The 21,231-nt window shown below is 44.4% G+C and overlaps 2 protein-coding genes across 4 annotated transcripts; one reads left to right on the top strand and one right to left on the bottom strand.

The window, feature by feature from the left end:
- The first annotated feature begins 493 nt into the window (after nucleotides 1-493).
- On the top strand, nucleotides 494-3,282 carry btd (biotinidase). The gene is made up of 6 exons (XM_070921202.1): nucleotides 494-733; nucleotides 1,341-1,490; nucleotides 1,653-1,804; nucleotides 1,915-2,092; nucleotides 2,192-2,791; nucleotides 2,869-3,282. The coding sequence occupies exons 1-6, from the start codon at nucleotides 494-496 to the stop codon at nucleotides 3,139-3,141; spliced, it is 1,593 nt and encodes a 530-aa protein (XP_070777303.1). The 3' UTR covers nucleotides 3,142-3,282.
- On the bottom strand, nucleotides 3,268-20,422 carry LOC139299039 (serine/threonine-protein phosphatase 6 regulatory ankyrin repeat subunit A). 3 transcript variants are annotated; one of them, XM_070921912.1, is made up of 29 exons: nucleotides 20,396-20,422; nucleotides 13,382-13,465; nucleotides 12,523-12,601; nucleotides 11,560-11,630; nucleotides 10,750-10,950; nucleotides 10,589-10,676; nucleotides 10,265-10,407; nucleotides 9,957-10,064; nucleotides 9,766-9,870; nucleotides 9,164-9,242; nucleotides 8,864-8,978; nucleotides 8,550-8,632; nucleotides 8,405-8,468; nucleotides 8,166-8,234; nucleotides 7,865-8,005; nucleotides 7,646-7,757; nucleotides 7,468-7,494; nucleotides 7,015-7,089; nucleotides 6,686-6,887; nucleotides 6,463-6,550; nucleotides 6,193-6,310; nucleotides 5,875-6,094; nucleotides 5,691-5,778; nucleotides 5,517-5,600; nucleotides 5,264-5,412; nucleotides 5,093-5,175; nucleotides 4,870-4,952; nucleotides 4,685-4,776; nucleotides 3,268-4,584 (listed from the first exon to the last, which is right to left on the bottom strand). In XM_070921912.1, the coding sequence occupies exons 1-29, from the start codon at nucleotides 20,420-20,422 to the stop codon at nucleotides 4,286-4,288; spliced, it is 3,177 nt and encodes a 1,058-aa protein (XP_070778013.1). In that variant the 3' UTR covers nucleotides 3,268-4,285. The 3 variants fall into 3 exon arrangements, with proteins under 3 accessions (XP_070778013.1, XP_070778014.1, XP_070778012.1); XM_070921913.1 differs by lacking the exon at nucleotides 20,396-20,422 and adding an exon at nucleotides 15,141-15,296; XM_070921911.1 differs by lacking the exon at nucleotides 7,468-7,494 and having other exon boundaries at nucleotides 7,646-7,826.
- Between the last annotated feature and the right edge of the window lie 809 nt (nucleotides 20,423-21,231).

The following is a 21,231-nucleotide window of genomic DNA, read 5'->3' as shown; positions in this document are numbered from 1 at the left end:
TACTGGTTAAAAGCGTATGGAGACGTCAGACGACAAACAACAATAATATGAACAACAATCCGTATTTAGAGATTGTCCTCATGTGTTTAACAGTCGTCCACATTTAGTACAAAGTCACCAAAGTTTATCTCTGTTCCTGTTCATGCTGCCTGTAGAAAGGTCAGATTTGTAAAGTACTTCCGGGGTATGTGCCTAATGTTTCCTGTTTTGTTTTGTTTTTCAAAATAAAAGTTTTATCTACGTCTAGTTGCCAGGTTGCCGCTAGTGCTGTGAGAAAGCGGTTTTCTGTGATCCGTCCTGGGGAGTCACTAGGATAAGTCTTTGAAAACGTAAAACATGGAGCTACTGCACACACTATGACCCATGTGGATCTAGATTTATAACGTAAATACAACACTATTTCGCAAGAGCCTGAAGTAGGACTTTTGACCTCTCATGTTCTCTGTGTAACTAGCCCGTCTGGGTTACAGTCTGTGGTTAACGTACACCATTCATGTGTCGCAGGGAAGAAACAATGTTTTCGTTCGTTGTCGTTTTGGTCAGTTTTTCTTTAACGTCGGCCGTCGTTCAAACAGAGTCCGTCGTTGAACCCTCGTACATTGCTGCTGTGTACGAACACTACTTAATCCTGAACCCGGAGCCTCATGTCCCCCTGTCCCGCCCAGCTGCCCTGCAGCATATGCAGAAAAACCTGGATGTCTACGAGGAGCAGGCTGCCCGGGCCTCTCAGCAGGTATGGACAGGACAGGAGGAGAGAGTTAGAAATGTTTGGTCTTTAAGTCAAAGGAACAATGTGGCTTATTGCTCGCTTCATAAATAACACTTCTGTTTCTCCAGTATATCCATATCCTTCAAAAGTATATGCTTGAAATTGAGGTAGCTCATTCTCTCAGGTGCAGTGAAAGCTTACAAATTGGACTGCATTGTCTTCAAAGGAGGGTAAAGGTAATTCAAAGTCAAACTGCCTACAGTGTTAGAGACTTTGTCCTGTATGTCACAACTTTTCTGGACCATATTTCTTTGCTGAAACAGTCAAACAATACTACATTGGACCCCTTAAGTCAAAGAGGTTACTGCCGTTGTCAGACAGAATATTTTACAGTAACATGAGCTTGGATCAAACAGAGGACACTAAATTTAAGAATCAGTTTGTTTGATCAGTGGCACAACTTCAAAGCACAGTGAGAATAGTATGAAGTAAAAAGGCCATTCTTCAAACGTGTGATGGTAGGGAGGCATTACTGCAAACGAGTCAGTGTTCCCAAGTGAAGTCTGACTACAGTTATGAAGTTTGTCTCCTGTCTCATCTCTATGCTCTGCCCACATCTCCACTTGGTCAGGGGGCCCAGATCCTGGTTTTTCCTGAAGATGGTCTTCAGGGTTTCAACTTCAGCCGGTCGTCAATCTCTGGCTACCTAGAAACCATTCCGGACCCCCAGCAGGAGAGCTGGAACCCCTGCACAGAGCCGGGCAAACACAACAACACAGAGGTGCACAATCATACTTCTAGATTTGGTCATACTGACATGATACACTGCTGTGGTGAGGATTGCCTCAACATGGAGACACCACTAGGCTGCCCAGAGCCTTCACTCCTGCAACACCAGTCTGAGAATATAAATCACATTGGAGTGTGGTTGTGTTTTTCACAGGTTCTCCAGCGGTTGAGCTGTATGGCCCGTCGTTACAACCTCTACCTGGTGGCCAACATGGCTGACCTGCAGCCCTGCCCCCTGAAGACCGACCCCTCCTCATCCTGTCCCGCTGATGGACGCTGGCAGTTTAACACCAATGTGGTTTTCAGGTGCATTGTAGATCTTAAAAATTGAAGTAGGTTAGCAGAAGTCCAGCAAGTGCACCAATACATAATTCCCTCGTCTATGTGAACTGTTCACACTGTCTTCTTTCATACAGGTCAGATGGCCTGCTGGTGGCACGCTACCATAAACACAACCTCTACTTTGAGGAGGCCTTTGACATGCCACCTCAACCTGAGATCATATCGTTTGAGACGCCCTTTGCTGGGAGGTTTGGCCTCATCACCTGCTTTGACATCCTTTTCCACAAGCCCACAGTTACCCTGGTGGAGAGGGTAGAAAAACAGCCACACTGAAATTCTGTACCCAACTCTACATCCCTGTGTTTGGTCTTCTCTTTTAGTAACATCCGTCTCTCTTTGGACCGCTTTTAGGGTGTGCGTCAGCTGATCTTCCCCACAGCCTGGATGAACCAGCTCCCTCTACTGGACACGATCCAGTTCCAGCGGGCGTTCAGCTTGGGTGCCAATGTCACCCTGCTAGCGGCCAACGTTCGTAACGACCGACTGATCATGACGGGAAGTGGTATCTACACCCCTTTTTCTGCCACCTACCACCACGCCCAGAAAGGAGACTCAGAGGAGGGCAGGCTGCTGGTGGCCAGGGTGCCAGTCTTAGACCCCCTGTGGGTGGGGCAGAGCGTGGCCACGGAGGAGGGGCTACTTAGTGGTGAGTCCACATCAGGTACAGCTACAGACTCCAGATACTGTCACCAGGAGAGCTGTTTTGATTCTCCTCCACCTGAAACTGCTACCCAAGTCCCTCCCTCCTCCTCCACCTTCATCTCATCCATGATGTACGATCCATTTACATTTGTCCTCTTAAACAAGACAGAGGACAAAGTGAGCGTGTGTAATGGCAGCTTTTGCTGTCACCTGCAGTACCGGCGATTTCCACAAGGTAGCAGTAAAGAGCTCTACGCATTGGGAGCATTTGCGGGAACACACACTGTGAACGGACGCTACGCTCTGCAGGTATGAATGAGAAGACTTTTGGATATTTAAAACTGCTTCATGAGACTCGTGTCACATTGATCACATCTCTGTTGCAGGTGTGTGCACTAGTCCGCTGTGCAGGGTTGGACGTCAGTTCCTGTGGACAGGAAGTGGAAGAAGCTGAGTCTAAAATGGACTTCCTGTTGGAGGGGAAGTTTAGGACCAGATATGTGCACCCATCAGTTTTGGCTAGTAAGCTGGTCCTGGAGCAGCCAGAGCATCTTGAAAAAGCCGCAGATGGCAGAGTGACCATGAAACACTCAAACATGACTGGTGGGCTGGTCACTGCCTGTCTGTACGGACGAATGTATCACCTGGACAATGAATGAGCTGCTTTGGAATAGATGTGTGTGTCTGGAAAAAATATCAAATACGTAAAAATGTCCTGACCAAGACCGATAATGACAATTCAGCTGCCACACATCTGTCTTCTGTCATATATAAACACTGCAATAAACCAAAAACAAATATCTTTATTCATTCATTACTTAATCTTTACAAACATTGCACCAAGTAGCGTTCATCCTCTGCCTGAAAGTTGCTTGTTCCTCAAAAGGCAATATTTATTAATTTCTCTCTCTCGCACACACAAACGTGCACACACACACTGTCACACACACATATACACAGTGTCAGCCATTTTCCCCTCACTCCAGTACAGTACACAGACATTGAGTAGTTACAGCATTGCAAGTTAAAAGTTCCTTGGGCCGCTCATTCGGGTCGTCAATCAATTGACTCGTGGTCCAGTCATTCAGTAAATGGGTCTCACATCCACCTGCTGCCAGACTCAGCTCCAAAAGATTCAGTCTCCACTTGGAATAAATTCATAGGATTCAATAATGACTTCCTCTCCCATTACCAATGTGTGTCAGTGACAGCCATCAGTGTCTGCCACGTTAACTTGAAGAAGAACTCTGAATAAAAACTCAAAAGTACATAAGGGAAAACAGTAATCAATCTCCTGGTCCCATAAGAGTGTCCCTCTGCCTTTTCCTCAGACAATCGTGCCAAAAAAAGCAGCCCTCTGAGCTTTTCTCCAGTAGAAGCGCTCCTAGTAATAGTTGAAGGAAAAACTGTGAAAAGGCTTAAAACCACTCCAGAACGTATCAGCAAATAGGAGCTTAATTTAAAAAGTAAAACAACATTGCTTTAAATTTAAAAAGACACTGGCCATGTTACTGACCATACAGTGATACTGTCTGAGAGAAATGTAGTGTGTATTCACCTTATTCTATATTTTAGTACATTATTTTCCACCACATGGGTATGCACCTTTAGGAAACAAACGTCTGGTTTCCAACAAGGGTTATTTTTAGATTTGAAGAGGCTTACCTAAAAATAATCTGAACACTGGCTCTATTTTCTCCCTCTTTTCTCTCTTTTGCTTCCTTGTCAGTGATCTTTTAAGGCTCCTGAGTGGCTGGCTAGCCTGCCAGTATTGTGGGGCTCCATCCAATAGCAGGTCTGTCCTTAGTATGTCTCTGAATCTGAGTCATTCAGTTCATCGTCCCCAGTGACAGAGGACAGCGGGCGCTCCGGCCTGCAGTAGGAGGCATGGTCAGGCCTCAGAGGGGGTGGCGTGTCAAAGGCCACACCTTTAGAGATGTGGTTGGAGGTGGGGTGGTGGTTGATGACTGTCTGAGTGAGAGAAAGAGCAGGCAAAGCTGCTATGGTGACCATAGGGGAGGTGGGCATCATGGAGTTGAGGATGAGCGCCAGGCAGTCGGCCACGTCACGGCTGGGAGCGCAGGCCAGAGCCGGAGTGTAACCTAGGAGTAAGTTAAGAGAGTAAAAAAAGAGGCCACGCTTTGCTCTGGAAGTACATGTGAACAGTGAGGTGTGTGCTACAGCAGAAAAATGAAAGCTGACCGTTCTCGTCCACTGCTAACACACTGGCTCCTTTCCCCAGCAGCTCCTGGACCACCACTGTCAATCCCCTCCTGGCTGCTACGTGCAGGGGCCTGCAGGAAGGTGGAGGGAGATAACACTGTTAAAATGTGTCCAGTCTCAACTTAGATTACCCCGCTGCACAGCACCCTGGGAATGCTACGTACGTCTGGAGAGCAGCATTGGTGCAGTTGATGAGGTTCCTGTCGCTGATCTTCTCCAGAATCAACAAGGCACTCGTCTCAGTACCCTGAGAGGAAGAAAGAGCAACAAAGTGACGAACAATCACTTTAGTCAGACATCCAGACGTGTGTGGTGACATGTTAATTAATAATTCACCATTGCCAGTGAATAAAAAAGCACTTCCTGTCTCTGATGAATGGTTATTACCTTGCTGCAAGCCAGATGTAATGCTGTGTTCCTATTGGTATCCTGTTGTGACAAGTCTGCTTTAGCACTGCTCACCAACACCTCTGCAACACATGAATGGAGACGATTACATGTCAAAGGTTTAGAAATTGAAAGCCAAAGGTGTATCTATGTGTCAGTGGGTGTACTGACCCACGGTATTGGTCTGTCCGTTGAGAGCTGCCATCATCAGTGGTGTCCTGCACACGTGTGTGTCGACTACGTTTGCCTGAGCTCCGTGGCTCAGCAGAAGGGAAACACACTCCACGTGGTCGGAAAAAGCTGCAGCGTGGAGGGGGGTCCTGCGTCGACACACACAGTTAACAATAAACTAGCAGAGCTTTTGCTCACCCCAAACAACTTCCATAAAAAGGTGGTGTAATTCGAGTCTGTTTGCATCTCTCACCTGCCCTTGGAGTCAGTGCTGTTGATGATAGCTGTGCCCAGGGAGTCAATTAACATCTCAGCCACTCCCTCGTTATCGTTCATACTGAAACACACAACACACACAGTCACATACCCTCAAACCAGCGTCCATCTACATACATCTACGTTGGTACAAACAGATACATTGTCTTACACAGCGCAGTGCAGTGGACTGAAAGAGTTGCCCTTAATCTTCTTGAACACCTCTTGGTCTAACAACACCTCCACACAAGCATCATATCCTAAACAGAGAGAGGACAAAGGGAGGAACAGATGTGAATACTACTTTCATACAGAACAGACATGTTTCTCGAGTGTGTCCTGCTGTGTCCCCGTACCATTGTAGCAGGCCCAGTGCAGCGGCGTGTAGCCCTGGTTGTCAGTGAGGTGTGTGTGAGTGTGTGAGGTGGTGGTGGCCTGCAGCAGGGCACCCAGGACACCCACGCGGCCGCAAGCGGATGCCAGGTGAAGTGGGGAGCGGCCCCGGATGTCCCTGACACACACACTGGCCCCCCGCTGGAGGAGGGCCTCCACACACTCCTCCTGGCCTGTCACCGCCTGTGTGAAAAATTACAAAGTGCAAAATGATGAATATATTATAAATAAAATATTATAAATTCAGTTGTAATGTTAGTGGGTGTGTGTGAATGTCTCACCCCTCCATGTAGTGCCGTCCTACCCCAGCGGTCCTGATTCTCTACACTGGCTCCTTGACTGAGTAGAGAGAACACACACTCTGTGTGTCCATTCAGCACTGCCAACATCAGAGGAGTCCTGTAAACAGTGTGGAAATATGTTTTAACACAGTTATTGGATTTATTTTCTGGTGAAACTAGTTAAAGTAATCTCCTCAAACAAAAGAGTATCATAATAAGCTGAGTGAAAGCCTCCAGCCTAAGCCATTTTGTCTATGCACACACACTCACTGTCCATTGGTGTCTTGTGAGTCCACATTAATGTGTTGGTCGTTGTGGCTCATGAGCAGGCGCAGGCACTCTTGGTGGCCATTCATAGCTACGGCAGACAGACACACACACATGCTAGGGCATGAGTTATTTTTCTAAAGCAACATGTTTTCCATTTTAAAAGCCAGAAAATAAATAATTATCATTCAAGTGATGTGATAGTTGTATGTGTCTGTGTGTGTACCTGCAGCATGTATGGCTGTCTTTTTGTGTGTGTAGTCACGGGTCATGGGTGAGGAGCCATGGTGCAGCAGCAGGGAGACACACTCCTGATGACCCCTGGAGCAGGCCAGGCTGAGGGGGGTCCGGCCCTCTGGGCTGCAAACGTCCACTTCCAGAAGGGACGACAAGAGGACCTCTAAAGCTCCACAGTGTCCATGGTAAGCCTAAATCAGTGGAAGACACACACCAACAGACAGACTTCCTTTATGTCTAATACTAATAGACATGGAAGAGACTGTGAAATCTGAGAGACTGTGTGAGCGAGACACACTGACAAATCCCTTAACTCACCGCCAGGTGGAGTGGACTGACGGGGGCCTGGCACTCTGAGTCACTCAGCATGTCTGTTCCTGATGTGTCCATTAACTGAAATAAAGAGATGGTTCACATATTTCTCATTTCAGATCCACGTTTGTGCACACGGCAAGTCACTGCCTCATTAGAGTTGCACAGACATTTAAGCCAGTCACATTGCTCCATGTGCTCCAAATATATTCAAAGACAATAAGAAGCAGCTGCACAGGAGATTAAGAGTGCTCTGCAAAGGTGTGCGCCCCGAGGAGTTTTAGGTTAAAAAGTACAATGTTGACCTGCCAATTGTTATCAAACTAATAACAAGAGAGGTTTCACAGTAGCTTCATCTGCTCACCAGATGATCTAACCACCATGTTCCCCATCTGTCCAACAGAGGGAGCAACGTACAAAAGAATCATTGTAAGCGCATGTTTGAAAAGTCTTTCTTACCACATCAAGAGGTGTCTCACTTGCCATCTGAAAGAAACGCAGACAAAGGCTGTTTATGATACCATGACAAGTGAACTGTGCTGTTCGAAAACCTTTTAGCACACAGAAGACATTCAATTTACATGATTTTTCAGATTTTCTAACCTTCTATAGGACATACACAGGTAGCTGTACGCACCAGTTCCAAGCAGAGCGTGCGTCCATAGGCTGAGGCATAGTGCACTGCACTGTAACCCTGTTTGTCTCTCACTCCTGGATCAGCATCGTTCCTCAACAGGTACTCCACACACCTGACAAAGGCAAAAGAGATTAGACAAACACATTTTTTTGAGGATTCTTTGATACACTTTGATACTTCACTATAAACTGTAACAATTAAACACAGAGCAAAACTTACTTTCCATCAGTGTCCGCTGCAGCCGCGTAGTGCAGGGGGCTGCATCCTCTCTGGTCCAGCTCATTGACGCTTGCCCCGGAGCCCACCAAGGCAAACACACACTGGTAGTTACAGTTGGCTGATGCATAGTGTAGTGGGGTCCTGGGACGGCCGGAGAGTCAACATCAGCTATTATTTATCTCAGTGAGGACTTACTGTCCCTCTACTCCCCAAAATGTGATCAACAGTCTACCTCTGTCTTCAGACCTTATTTTGTTTCTATTCATAGCATCCTAAGAATTAAACTACATGCTTGGCTCACCTTCCAAAGTTGTCTTTCCTGTTAAAGTCCGCTCCTATGTTTAACAGCAGGTTCAGACACTCCAGGTTCCTGGTCAGAGAGACAGCTTTAACAGTGATGTTTTGTTGAAATATCAATCTACTGTAATCAAGTGCACGGATAACATTTCAGTGCACGTTTCAATAAGGAACAAGGAAAAGCGTAAAAAGAGGCTCAGAAATGAAACAATAGTAAGGCAGTAAGCAGGAATGATGACTCACCCTCCAGCAGCAGCAGCATGTAGACAGGTCCTTCCAAAGTCGTCAGGGGTGTCTATGTCAAACCCTACGCAAATATGCAATCGGCATCAATTAGGATGTCAACTAGGTGATTCTAGTGACAGGAATGGTGTCAGCATGAATGTACCTGAGGACAGCAGCTTCCTGCAGCAATCTGAGAAGCCGCTGAGAGCTGCCAGGTGCAGAGGGAACATCCCATGAATGCCTCTCCTGAGACGATTGAAGGCAGAGAAGGCAAGTCGTCACAGGACATGGAGGGTACGGTGTGGGAGCATGGGTGCATTTTTAATGACAGAAAAAAAAGAGGCTGAAAGAATGTTTGATCTTGAGTTTAACCATCTAGTCAAATTGTTCCCTTTTCATGTGTGCTTGTTATTACTGAAGCATAGATTATATTCAGTGGGAAGATATACAGATGGTTAAATGTCAGTTGTTACTAACTTGGCGGTGTTGGCTCCATGTTTGATGAGTGCTGTGATGATGAGCTCATGGCCATAGCGGGCAGCAATGTGAATGGCAGTGCTTCTGCTCTTGTCCTCACAATCAATCTCAGCTTCTACACACACACACACGAATAAAGGGTATATGTATGTACTTCCATTAAAACACAAAGCGGAGAAAAATATATGTGCCGCATATATACCACAATTACAATCACTACCAGGACATGCAAACTAATGTATAATAATAATAATAATAATTCAGGGATGAAGCAGACAGCAGACTGTACAGGCTTCTCACCATTTTGAATGAGCGCCTGAGAGCAGGAGAACCTTCCATGGGTCGCTGCCATGTGGAGGGGAGTCTTACCATCCTTACTCTGGACAGATGGAGGGAGAGACAAAGATGATTTATGAGTATTAAGTCTATACATCAGTGTTGCAGTGCATGCAGACTACATTGTGAGTCTAATACTGTCGTGTTAGAAAGCTTAGATTGAACAGAAGCTATCTTAGACCCCCTTGTGGATCACACGTGCACCCACACGCATATTCCCTGAGCAGCTTGCAGCCTCAGGGAGCCCCCCCCTCCCCCTCATCTTCCATATGGCCTTGCATCTTGAGGCTGTGGGGACCTAATATCAGTTTCCATCACTGCTACCAAAGTGTTAACAACACTGTCAATTCAATATTCACTAGATATTGGGCAGCATACACATTGCTAAGAGATGAGGACAAAGGCTCCTTTTCGTTATGTTAAAATGTGTTCTTTCGATAATATGTACAGGTGATGTATATACACTCACTTCAGCTGCATCAATATAAAACAAACATTGTTTCTCAGCTAAATGTGCGTGTTTCAGTATTTGTATGAACGTGTATCTGATCTGCATATGGACACACCCGCATGTTGATGTGAGCTCCGTGGGCCAACAGCAGCTCCTGGCACAGCGCCCCCTGGCGTGAAGATGAGGCAAAGTGCAGAGCAGAGAAACCCCTCTCGTTCACCTGAAGCGAAGTATCAAATAACACAATTAAAAAACACACACAATTACCACGCACATACCATCTTGCACAGAGAGACGCGCAAACACCTGGTTGACGTTGGCCCCTGCATCGATGAGCTCGCTGACCACCACATCCTGTCCATTGTAACAGGCCAAATGAAGTGGAGTGTTGCCATAGGCGTTCACCTCGTTCACCTATGCCAGTAGGGAAGAAATGTTATGAATGTATGGTTTTTCAGGAACACATTTTATTGACACAAGAATATTATTTTGATACCATTTAAAATAGCTTGTATATTTAAAGTTAAAGATTTAGCTAGGTCGAAGGGTCATGGCTCATTATATTCACATTGAGGACATTGCTGTTGCATGTATGTGTATGTGTTTGTACTAACGTGGACCCCCAGGCTCAGCAGGTAGTGCACTGTGCTGCTCATGCCACTGGAGGCGGCTGCATGGAGTGGGGTGTAGGCTTTCTTGTCCTTACAGTCGACCTCTGCTCCGCTGGCCACCAACAACTTCACCACCTCCAGGTGACCTGAAACAGAGGCGGTATGGGAAGAAATGACAGGAGTCCAAGACATGTTAATTTCACCATGTACAACAAGGGGATTTAGCCTTTACAGTAAGCAGTGTGCATGACTAGGGAGAGACAGAGGCCTCATCTAGTCTCATAAAAAGTGTGTTTGCATTTGAAGCGCACATTATAACAGTCTCACCCATGTAGGCTCCCCAGTGAATGGCTCTCCTGTCCTTCTTGTCAAATGCATTAATGTTGGCTCCTCTGGACAGCAGCAACTTCACCATCTATCACACAAAAGCAAATTAACTGTATGCTGGTATGTACGAGTGTCTCTGTGTGCGTCTAAAAGAGACTGACCTCTACATGTCCACTGAAGGCAGCGTGGTGCAGGGCGGTGCGTCCGGCCCGGTCAGACACGTTGACGTTGCTAAGCAGCGGGACCAAAGCCTCGGCGCAGCGTACAGCCTTGTTGCTAGCAGCAACATGGAGTGGCGTCTGCCAGTTCTTGTCCCGGGCATTAACATCTGCACTGTGCTTCAGCAACACTGCCACAGCATCCTGGATGGAGAGTGAGAATAGGTCAGAGTGCGCAGACAGAGGGTCTATTTTCTAACATGCCTCCGTGTAACAAACTACACGCCAGTGTGAGCAGGTGGCTGTGTGTGGGTGGTTATAAAAGTCTTTGCTATTCTTAGGGGGCTGACAATAGCACTGAGAAGGAGAATCAACGCAAGGGGCTGTGTTAGTGTGGGCATGTTTCCCAGGACCAAGCAGAATAGGTAAAGAGATTTTGAAGGTTTATGAAACACCAACACAGTGCACAGGCCAGATTTTTCAAGTCTGTAAACATTATCCCAGCAGCAATAATTTTCTCCATCTCATGCCAGTGAGCTAACTACAAGATATTCTATCTGGTATGTGTGTTGCTGCACTAACCTGTGTTTTCTGTCTCACTGCAATGCATTGCTATTGTCAGTGGGAAAGCCCCCCCGTAGTGGGGTTGAATTTGTCTTATCAAACAGGGAACTTCTCCAAGGTATGAAAAGCTGTAATAACGTCATTGTGAGACATGTGGACATGTCATTGCTTGTGACAAAGAAGAACATAGACACATGATTGCAGTGGAGTCACCACAGTATACACATTAGCATGTGTGTAATGTGTTACCTCACTACAAGAGGCGACAGCTCGGTGAAGAGGAGTCAACCACTTGTTATCTTTGGCATTAACTCTGGCTCCTTGGACGAGAGGGAGAGAGAGAGAGAGAGAGAGAGAGAGAGAGAGAGAGAGAGAGAAATGTCAACAATGACAGACACAGCAAAGGCAAATATGGTGGAAACCTGCAAAAATGTCTGAACATTGAAAGATACATTTAAAATCTACTTTCCCGTAAGTCATGTAAAATTTTTTACATGACTTATGGGCAGGGGGTGTTGTGAGCCAATAGTGCCTGGAAGATATAAAACTCCCATGATCCTCTTTGGCACAGCTTGAGGGTTAAAATAGCCCTGAAGCTGCACCTGTTGCTTGCTCTTCACATGATTGAGAAACAGTGAACACACGCACTTCCACACTACGCTTCTGTTTCTGCATTGGCCCTACCTCCTGACATGCTCAGCTGACTTCACAGAAAGTCAAGCCGACACCCTATCAGATGGTTGATAAATCACCGGTCACCAAGAGAGGGTGACAGTCACAGGGCAGTGGGCAGACACACAGAAACTACAGACGGAACGGGAAGCAACATGTGAGGATGAGAGAGATGACAAACAGGCATTGGCAGGATGGAAAGAGGGCGGGCTAAACTGATGGTAAACAAAGTAGTGTGAAGGTCAACATGAATTTTCATGTCAAAATCTTCATGTCATTTTTTATAATTTACTGTTTAGTTTATGTGAATTAATAATACATGTTTACAAATTTAGGAGAGCTAATGGTAGTGGTTGCACAGATGAAAAACAGCACCAGATGGATGCATACAGAGATGTCTGCTAACAGCCAGTGTGGATGGATTAGTAAACTTTCAAGTAGAATTGATACTAGAGGTGGACGGATATTAGGTGGAAATTAAATGGAATGGATGTCCCAATAGATTGACAGATTGTAGCAAAGATGGGCTGTAGTGTTTACCTGAGAGGATGAGCAGTTCAATTATCTCAGCGTCTCCCAGATAGGCTGCAGCATGCAGAGGCGTCCGCTTCTCGTTGTCCTGACAGGAGATCCCAAAACACAGAAAATGAATACATTTAAGCACGTGTATTATTCCTCTTTTTTATACAAACACACATCATGACGGGCTGACATGCCCAAAATCAAATCAATAGACCTCACACTGTTGCAGACCACAAGTAACATGAGACTAGAGCCACCGGGAGAAAAATGTCCATCATGTGTTCACTTGTATTCTTCACTCCGCTCCATCACTTCAACACACCCTGCTACCGCCCCCCCACCTCTCTCTCTTTCAGTATAGAGGCGAGCAATCAACAGAGTGGGGCTATAAACAAATGTCATGTGACTGCAATAGGCCTGGGCCAATGTTGCTGACTCCAGAAGACTCAGTGTGATGACCCCAGCATTATACACAGCACAGAGAGAAAAACAAAGAATAGGAAAACAGAACGTGGTGTAAACTGAGGAAATATATTTAAAAAGACAACGGACAGAGAGCGCTATCAAGTGAAGGTTATGAACTTAAATCATCGGCGAAGGGAGTGTTATGTACAGTTCATGTGTCCTGCCCTGGCTGACAGCTATATAAGACAGGGAAGCTGCCAGAAGGCACTCTCAGTCAGTCAGTCAGTCGATCGATAGGAACCCAGATCAATTGTAGCCTGCTGGCTGACTGCTGCTCTCCCTGGTGTTTTATATATGCCATGGTGTGTGTGTGTGAATCTACAGTGTCAAAGACTAATACACAAGGGTGCGATCAGAACACCAACATGTATTGGGAGAAAATCAGGGGAAAATAGCAAGAAGAGTGACTTACCTGAATGTTGACATCCTCTTTCTTGAATATGAGGGCGCGAACTTCATCTGGGTCCACGTTGAAGATGGCTCTTAACAGAGACGGCTACAAAAGACAGAAGAGACAAAAGAAGAAAAAAAAGATGTTGAAATGCTGATATACACTGCTACATACTCGATTTGTAAGGCAGTCATTTTCTATGCTGACAACTGTGTTATCATTGAGAGTTATGAGAGTTACTAATGGAAGAGTCTCTCACACAGACACTATAATCCTGAGCTGGGAGAGAGCCAAAGGTCACAAATGGCTGTATATCATCAATTTGTTTATGACAGTAGCAGCTGCAGTATACATCTCATAAATACACGCGTGCATGCACGTTATGTAAATGTTTGAGTCTGTGAGGGGTTAATGCTGTGCTCTTTTGCCACGTGGTGCGAGGCCAGCTGATAAGAATGTAAATAGCGATGTAAAAGATAAGTGGAAAGGGATGAAAAAATGACTAGTTTATCCACAAATACTAAAGCGTCTCAACTATTTATTAGGACAATTTAAACAAGTTATTCAAGGCATGCATGTTCTTAAGATGAGATGACAAATTTCCCCAGAAGGAAGAAGCTGCAAATGAACGGCAGATACAAAAACACACTGGGCACACCTCTATGATATTATCTCTCACTTTCGTTTCATTTATGTACGTCTATGTGCGTGAATGTAAACAGCTGGCATGAGCATGAGAGCATGGTGCCTGATACTGAGTGGGATTTGTGAACAGTGAGTCCATTCATATTAAATGTTAAGGGAAGTAACACTAATTTAAGCACACAATTCAATTCTGGATACTGGGTTCAAAATACATTTATGGTTCTTTTATGGTCTTTGTGACTTCAATTTTACGTTGGATAACAAATACAACCTTGATGTTAGAAATCAAAGTGAAACTAATTAGGCTAATGTAAGTATGTAAACATTTGTTACACAGCTGATACTTGGTATCACAATACATTCCTGAACAATAAACCGCACAGCCATGATACAAAAGTATGTTAAGTCTGTGGGAGTACTGTGGGTCTCATTGATAATATTCTGTCACATGCACCCCTCACGTTCCCCCCAGCAAGGGCTGCCAAGTTAAACCATTCACTGCTACATAAGTACTATGATGTGGGTCTCTCTGTTTTCCCCATCCCTCTCTCATTTCGTCCCAACTAAAAATAAGTGGGGCTGTCAGGCATGTCGGCATCTGTCTCATGGCTTTTACACTGATGGCCACTGCAACTATGTCAGAGATCGGAAAAGGTAGACACGGAATAAGAGCACAAACCCTGTCATCAGAGCCGGCACATCTTCTCCGGCTTTCCCCTCCTCTGTGTACACTTCAAAGAGCAGCTTTCATAGGATGAAAAGGCTTACCACCAAGTTTCAGTGGTAGGCTTGCCCTTTATACAGCCAGCTCTGGAGACTACAAAGGCCCAGACTTTACTGATAATCTATACAAACCAGCAGTCATCTCATATAGCAGGGTTATATTGGTGAGTATATTTAGCACTGGATGACGAGCGTTGGCAGTGCATTGTATTTTCATGCAATGGGACGTGTAACTATGTACTTCAGCAAGGGTTTAAACTTCAGGCCAGGTATAAGAAATGCATTTCTCTGTTTAAAACCCCAGTGAATGCAGTCATTCACACAAAATACTGTATATAAACCCTAAAGGTGGCAAAACCTCAGCAAATTCTAATCCATTAATGAAAAACCAAACAGAAGGACCCAATCTCACCTTGTCCTCCTGAGTGGCAGCCCTTCGAGAGGAACGATGGGATCTGCGGTCTGGGGACGATTTGGGCTGAGGAGGTGGGGGTGAAGAGGAGGGCTCATCCTCCTCCACCTCCTCCAGCACCACGATACACACACGGCTAGCCCGCTCTGACCGCATCAGGAACAAACACTCACACACACCAACACAATCACTCACACACCCTCTCTCACACACACACACATAAATACACAGTGTTCCCTCTTACATACGTGCGCAATTCATTCCCACAAACAGCGTGATTTCCTTGTAAGCAAACACTGCACATCTTCATGTAAAATCCAATGTGAAATCCAGCGCTGTCCTCTATCTGTCAGTGTTGCTTTGCTGCATGTCCCCTCTCCTCCGCTCTCCTCTCCCTAACCCAAACTCGCACTCTCTGTGAGCAGCAGCAGCAGAGACAGCAGGGAATTCCTCTGCGTAATGGTGGCGGTAAGCGGCATGCGGCAGAATGAGCTTGGGCTGCCTAGCAGCACACAGGAAGCTACATATCCTCGCTACTGTGCTGCAGCCAGGAACACACACATACACACACGTCAGATGAAAACACACACAGAGACCTTGTGATTAGCGTGGACGGGGGCAGTAGCAGCCAATGTATGTGTGGGCATGCGTCGCTCGTTTCAGGCATACTGCTGAAGCCAGCTCTTTCAAAAGGAGACAGAGAGAGGGAGAGGAGGGGGAGGGGGAGAGGCAGGCAGACAGAGAGAGAGAGAGAGAGAGAGAGAGAGAGAGAGAGAGAGAGAGAGAGAGAGAGAGAGAGAGAGAAAGTGAAAGGAAAGGGGAGGGGAGTCAGGATAGAAGGGAAGAGAGAGGGAGAATAATTGTAGGCAGGTATCTAATGTAGAGCACTACAAAACACAAAGAAACTTGAAGATGAATGGAGCAAAGGACAAAGAGGGGCTCAGGAGAGCAAAGGGTGCAAACGGGTTACAGAAAGTTAACTGAGAAACAAAATGACTTAAAAAACAGAATGTAAACAACCAGAGATAAAGAGGGAGCAATGATTCAAATGAAGGCAAGGGAAGCGAGAAACACTGGACTGAAGGACACTTAAGGTCCTATTTTAATGCTTGATCATTATCAAGTCACAAGTGACAACAAACGTGTAAGTGGGATGATGATGTTACAGAATGATGGTACAGCACTATTGATTGTTTACTGAAAGCCCTGCTATCTTCAGCAACCAATGCCATGTTGTTTGTCCAGCGCTTCAACACTGTCAGGATATCTGAATGTTTACAACGGTATTGTGATTTTCTGATCCTTGTTCAATGGATTCCGTGTTAATCCACTCGACAAAGTTCTGATCTTTGGTATTGTACAATAAAGTAATGGTGTGAAGCGCTGAAGGTCTCCTCATATTCTATTATATGGCTAAAAAAATTTTAAAAACCTGTAGCCCGCACAGCATGTTAAAAACAAAACCATATGCACTACACACACTACAAGGTTGTGTTGTTTTTAGAGTTTGCTAAATAAGATTTTAGTGGTCTGCATCCTCAAATATAGAAGTGGCCTTCCTTCTAAATGTGAGAATAAAAGAAAATGGATACCAGATTGGTGTGTGTACGTGTGTATATTCCAGTATCCTCTTTGGTGTATCGGTGGCATAGCTTCAAAAGTCCCCATCTCCTCATTATAAAACTGGAACAAACTGGCTTTGCCAGAGAATGTGAGGGTAGCTAACAAGACCAGTCTGTGCGTGCATGTCTGTGTGTGTGTGCCTCAGTCTCCTTCATATTCAACACAGATCCTAAAAAGAGCAATCTTGCCAAGCCACACAACCCCATTAACTCGGAGGGAGGGACTGAGCGAGGGAGGGCAAATGAGAGGGAGAGATTCAGTTGGATGGAGTCTTTCTGCAGGCCTAGATTTTGAGTGTAATGGACTTACCATTTATAAACTTAATATGAAACACAATCTTTCTGCTCCTACAGCAACTGCGTTCACATTACAAATTTGCCTCAAAAGTTACAAATAAAGAATGATGTTTGGGAAGCAAAGTATATAAACAAACAACCAGTGTTTTGTCTATCCCACTTGCTAGCACTGGGGATGCTCTCAGGAACGTAGCCCAAAGATGTTTACAGAGCAGACTCGAGTCTTTCTGTGAACTGTATGTGTATTCATGCGTGTTTAAAGATGCAATCAGGACTCAGGAAGTATAGTCGAGCAAGGCAAGCATGTGGAATAGGCAGGGAAACTTTTCATTCAGTACAGAGTGATCAACAGCAAAAGATGAGCATTCCTAAACACAAGCAACATGACAGTCTGACTGAAAATGTATTTTGTGATGAGTTGGACATGTACTGGGGCAGGCAGAGCTCAAATGTCTGCTCCGTTAATGCTGAGCTGGTGCTCCTACTGCAATGGGACACGAGGAAAACATAGAGGTGAACCTAATTTCACGGCAACAAGAAGAGGATGCAGGCCACAATATCTTCACAAATAAAATACAACATTCAAGCTTTACTTCATGAGAGAGACCCAACGTGACACTGTGCATGTGTAAGTGAAAGTATGCAGCTTGCACTGACCTCTGCTGTGACCCTGCCACAGGATGCAATATGCGTAATGTAATCCCAGTCCAGAAACACAAAGGCCAGCGTGTGGGGGTGTGTGTGGGGGTGTGTCCCAGCACACACACACACACAAACAGCAGCAATGAAGATGCTAACATCTAGATATTTCAGAGATCAAGAGAGGGTGATCTGGAACAAATCTTTGCTGTCCTGAGATTACACATACATGTCGACATGCTAGCCATTAAATGCTCTAGCTTAATGGCAAACTGAGGATGAGTTCTTAACATTACATGGATCTGAACTGATAAAAGTAAAGTTTTAATGCACCAAAATACACCCTGATATGAAATCAACATTGATATTCATGCCAGACTGTGATGAAACAGCTTCATCTTCATGTAGACTCTTTTGTGGAAGTTGCTACTTCCATTACATATTACATTGTAGTCTATTTATTTACTTCTTACCTTTAATTTACATTTTAAATTGATTTTGGTGATGTCTGATGACCAAGTGTTGGCTTGGCGGTGTGTATCAATGGCCGGGAACTCACTGACTCTGTCTACTAGCAGAGCCGCAGTCATGATGATTCATTTAATGGATAAGCCTGACAGTATGAGGGGAAATGGGGACCTAAAGCAATTGTTCTGGATGTGTACTGTACACATTTCACTAGTGAACAAACAAGCTGTTTCATAGAGGCTCTTTGGCTACTAGCCATTAACAGCATATTGCTGATGTATGCATCATGGACACATCTGAAAAGGCAAGTAAACACATCCAAAACTACAATATGCTCTCTTGTATGCTTGACCTTCTGTTTTCATTGAGTGTGTTCTCTTAAATGCCTCTACCACCTCTCTCTTCAGGCAGGACCTTAGCCTGGTTAGGACACTCTGCCTGCTCCAAAGCTACAGGATGCCCTCTAGAGGACAAATAGAAGCTTTTGCCAAAAGTGACACTCATTCCTGTCTCCAGTTCTGTCCTCTTAGTGTGACTATTTTTGTCTCTTTGTCCAGCTCTCAGTCAGCAAGCACTACAGAGAACAATGGAGAATAGAGAGGGGGATCTAATCACACACACTCTTCCGTTTGTAGCGTTCCTGCTGACTGCCCGGAAGACTGGTCAGACCAGGACAGGCCACGGAGCGGCACAATCATTGACCCACTTTGACTGAAGTTCAAATTTTTACCAAACTCCACAGAGTTACAAAATGACATCGTACTATAATCATTTACCCCCAAACACATATTAGGATGTCTATTTCTAAGCACTTGTCTACCATAATTACTTGAATGAAAATAATTGTTATTATATTGTTATTATTATATTTATCAGCAGCTTTAAATTGTTAAGTTTTTTCTGACTAACACTCATAAAACATCTGCATTCAATTTACAATGATATGAAAAGGAGAGGAGAAAGCAAAGTATCATGCTTAAAAAGCTGTATTCAAGAAACATTTGGTATTTTCATACTGATTATGATTAAGCTTTCTGTTGATTGATACATTGAAGCAAACTGAAATGTTTTCCTAATCCATTACTTCCCTCTGCCTGTCAAGCACATACTGTGACGAACAAACAAACTATCTGGACTGAAATATTTTGTGCATTTTCTTTAATTTGTCAGGCAACATATAAACACATCTTAATGTGATTGGCTATACTTAACAAATGGTGGAATTAAAAAAAAAAAACAAGTGACTAAAACAACATGTTTAAATCCACTACTTATTACGCATGTGTCTAATACCCACTACACTGCCATTAGTTCGCATAAGTATTCATATCAACTGATTTAACCTTGTGGAAAGTGTCCAATTCATGACCACAGCTGGAGACTTTGGAGCCAGCACCACCTGCTATTTTAGTCTGACAGCCTTTCTTATCTCCAGCAACAGGTGACTGCCCACAGCTACCCCGGAGAAAATGTGCAGGGAGCTGAACCAGACAACTGACAAAGCAAACTCCCTGAGTAAATTATCGGCCTGCAGTCAGTTCATTCAGAAATATGCAATCCAATTCAGGATAATACGTTTCACTAACTTTACGTTAATAACCTTACAGTGGGGTGGCATAATACGTGTCCTGCATGAGTTTGAGTAGCTAACTAACATTAGCAGAGCGAGGGAGTTAGCCACCATGTTAACCTCGCAGCTATCCAGCTGTGTTCACCAGTCCATCAGCAGCAGAAGAAGCAATAAACAGCAACAGTCAAAAACACCGAAGAAAACGGACAAACGACCGTGTTACCGTTGATTTGACATGAAACCGACCGTTTTAACTGAACCAAGTTAACGTAAGGCAACAGGTGACGTGACGTTGGCAAGGTTCTTACGTTAACTGTTTTGTTAACTGGTTACCGCTAGCTAGTTAGCTAACATGTCAGTTGACTTAACGGTAAGAACGATGGCAAACCAAAGCAACATTAATTTAGCCATTAGACCGTTAATTTTAAAATGTCATTCACCAGCCTGGATTAGCTAAGGCACCATAAATAAACCTAGCCGTTTAATGTTAGTAAAGTTAAGCTATCACTAACATAAACAATCAATGTGTCACGGTGTTGACCAACGTTACATAGAAACACTATTAGCAAACTAGCGTTAATCAGTTTTTCAAAAAGTGACACCAATGACTTAACTTTAGGTTAAATAAAAGCTAACGCTAGATAGCTAGATAACATTACCTGGTCTTGTATCTTCAACACAGCCATATTCCCCGTGTAAAACCTAAAGGAGGCAGTAACTCGCCCGGGAGTTACTGTAAAATAACCGGGGGAAACTGAATGAGGACAGACTCTCCGGAGCGAAGTCAAACGGTGCAACTTCCCCCCTCTTCCTTCCTGCCATGGACAAACTCACCGCATCATGGGACAGACATGACAAACGGGAGAGTTAAAGAGTTAATGCAGTCAACAAACAGCACACAAGCATAATCCCAGAAAGCATTATCGACAATTCACACCCACTGATTGGCTGGAGGGACAGTCCATTCAATAGCAATAATATGTCCCCAACAGTTTCATTGACATTTAGCCATTATGCCTGTAATACTCTTATGTGGACTTAAAATGTATGTTGTACTTAACTGTAACTTCATTTTATTTCCCATAGCCCACAGTACAACTGTCCTTTACATATTCCACAGAAATAAACAGTGAGACATATTTCAGCTCCATGACTGATATGTCCACTGTAATTATTCACATTTTTGTGGCATTTGTAGAGTTTCCAGTACATGTTTATTATGTTATGGATAGGGAAACGTGCAGTGCAAAAACAGGCACATCTCTAGTGTGACATTTACTTTTATATTGTCATAATGATAAAGGTTTGTCATATAAGCCCAAGAACACTTAGGATACCTGGATTTGATAATCACAGTGTGATCTATTTGATGTTGTTGTGACTGTATCCACCTAAAATCCTCTCTCTTCCAAACTGATGATTTATGAAAAAATATACACAGGAAATGAATCTGATTAAGGTCTTTTTATTGGAAGTCTACAAAGTTTAATTGAAT

This window comes from Enoplosus armatus, chromosome 16, assembly GCF_043641665.1.
Source record: "Enoplosus armatus isolate fEnoArm2 chromosome 16, fEnoArm2.hap1, whole genome shotgun sequence".
In the NCBI taxonomy this organism is placed as follows: Eukaryota; Metazoa; Chordata; class Actinopteri; order Centrarchiformes; family Enoplosidae; genus Enoplosus; species Enoplosus armatus.
Note: the sequence above shows the minus strand (reverse complement) of the source record. Positions and strands in the feature narration are given on the sequence as shown.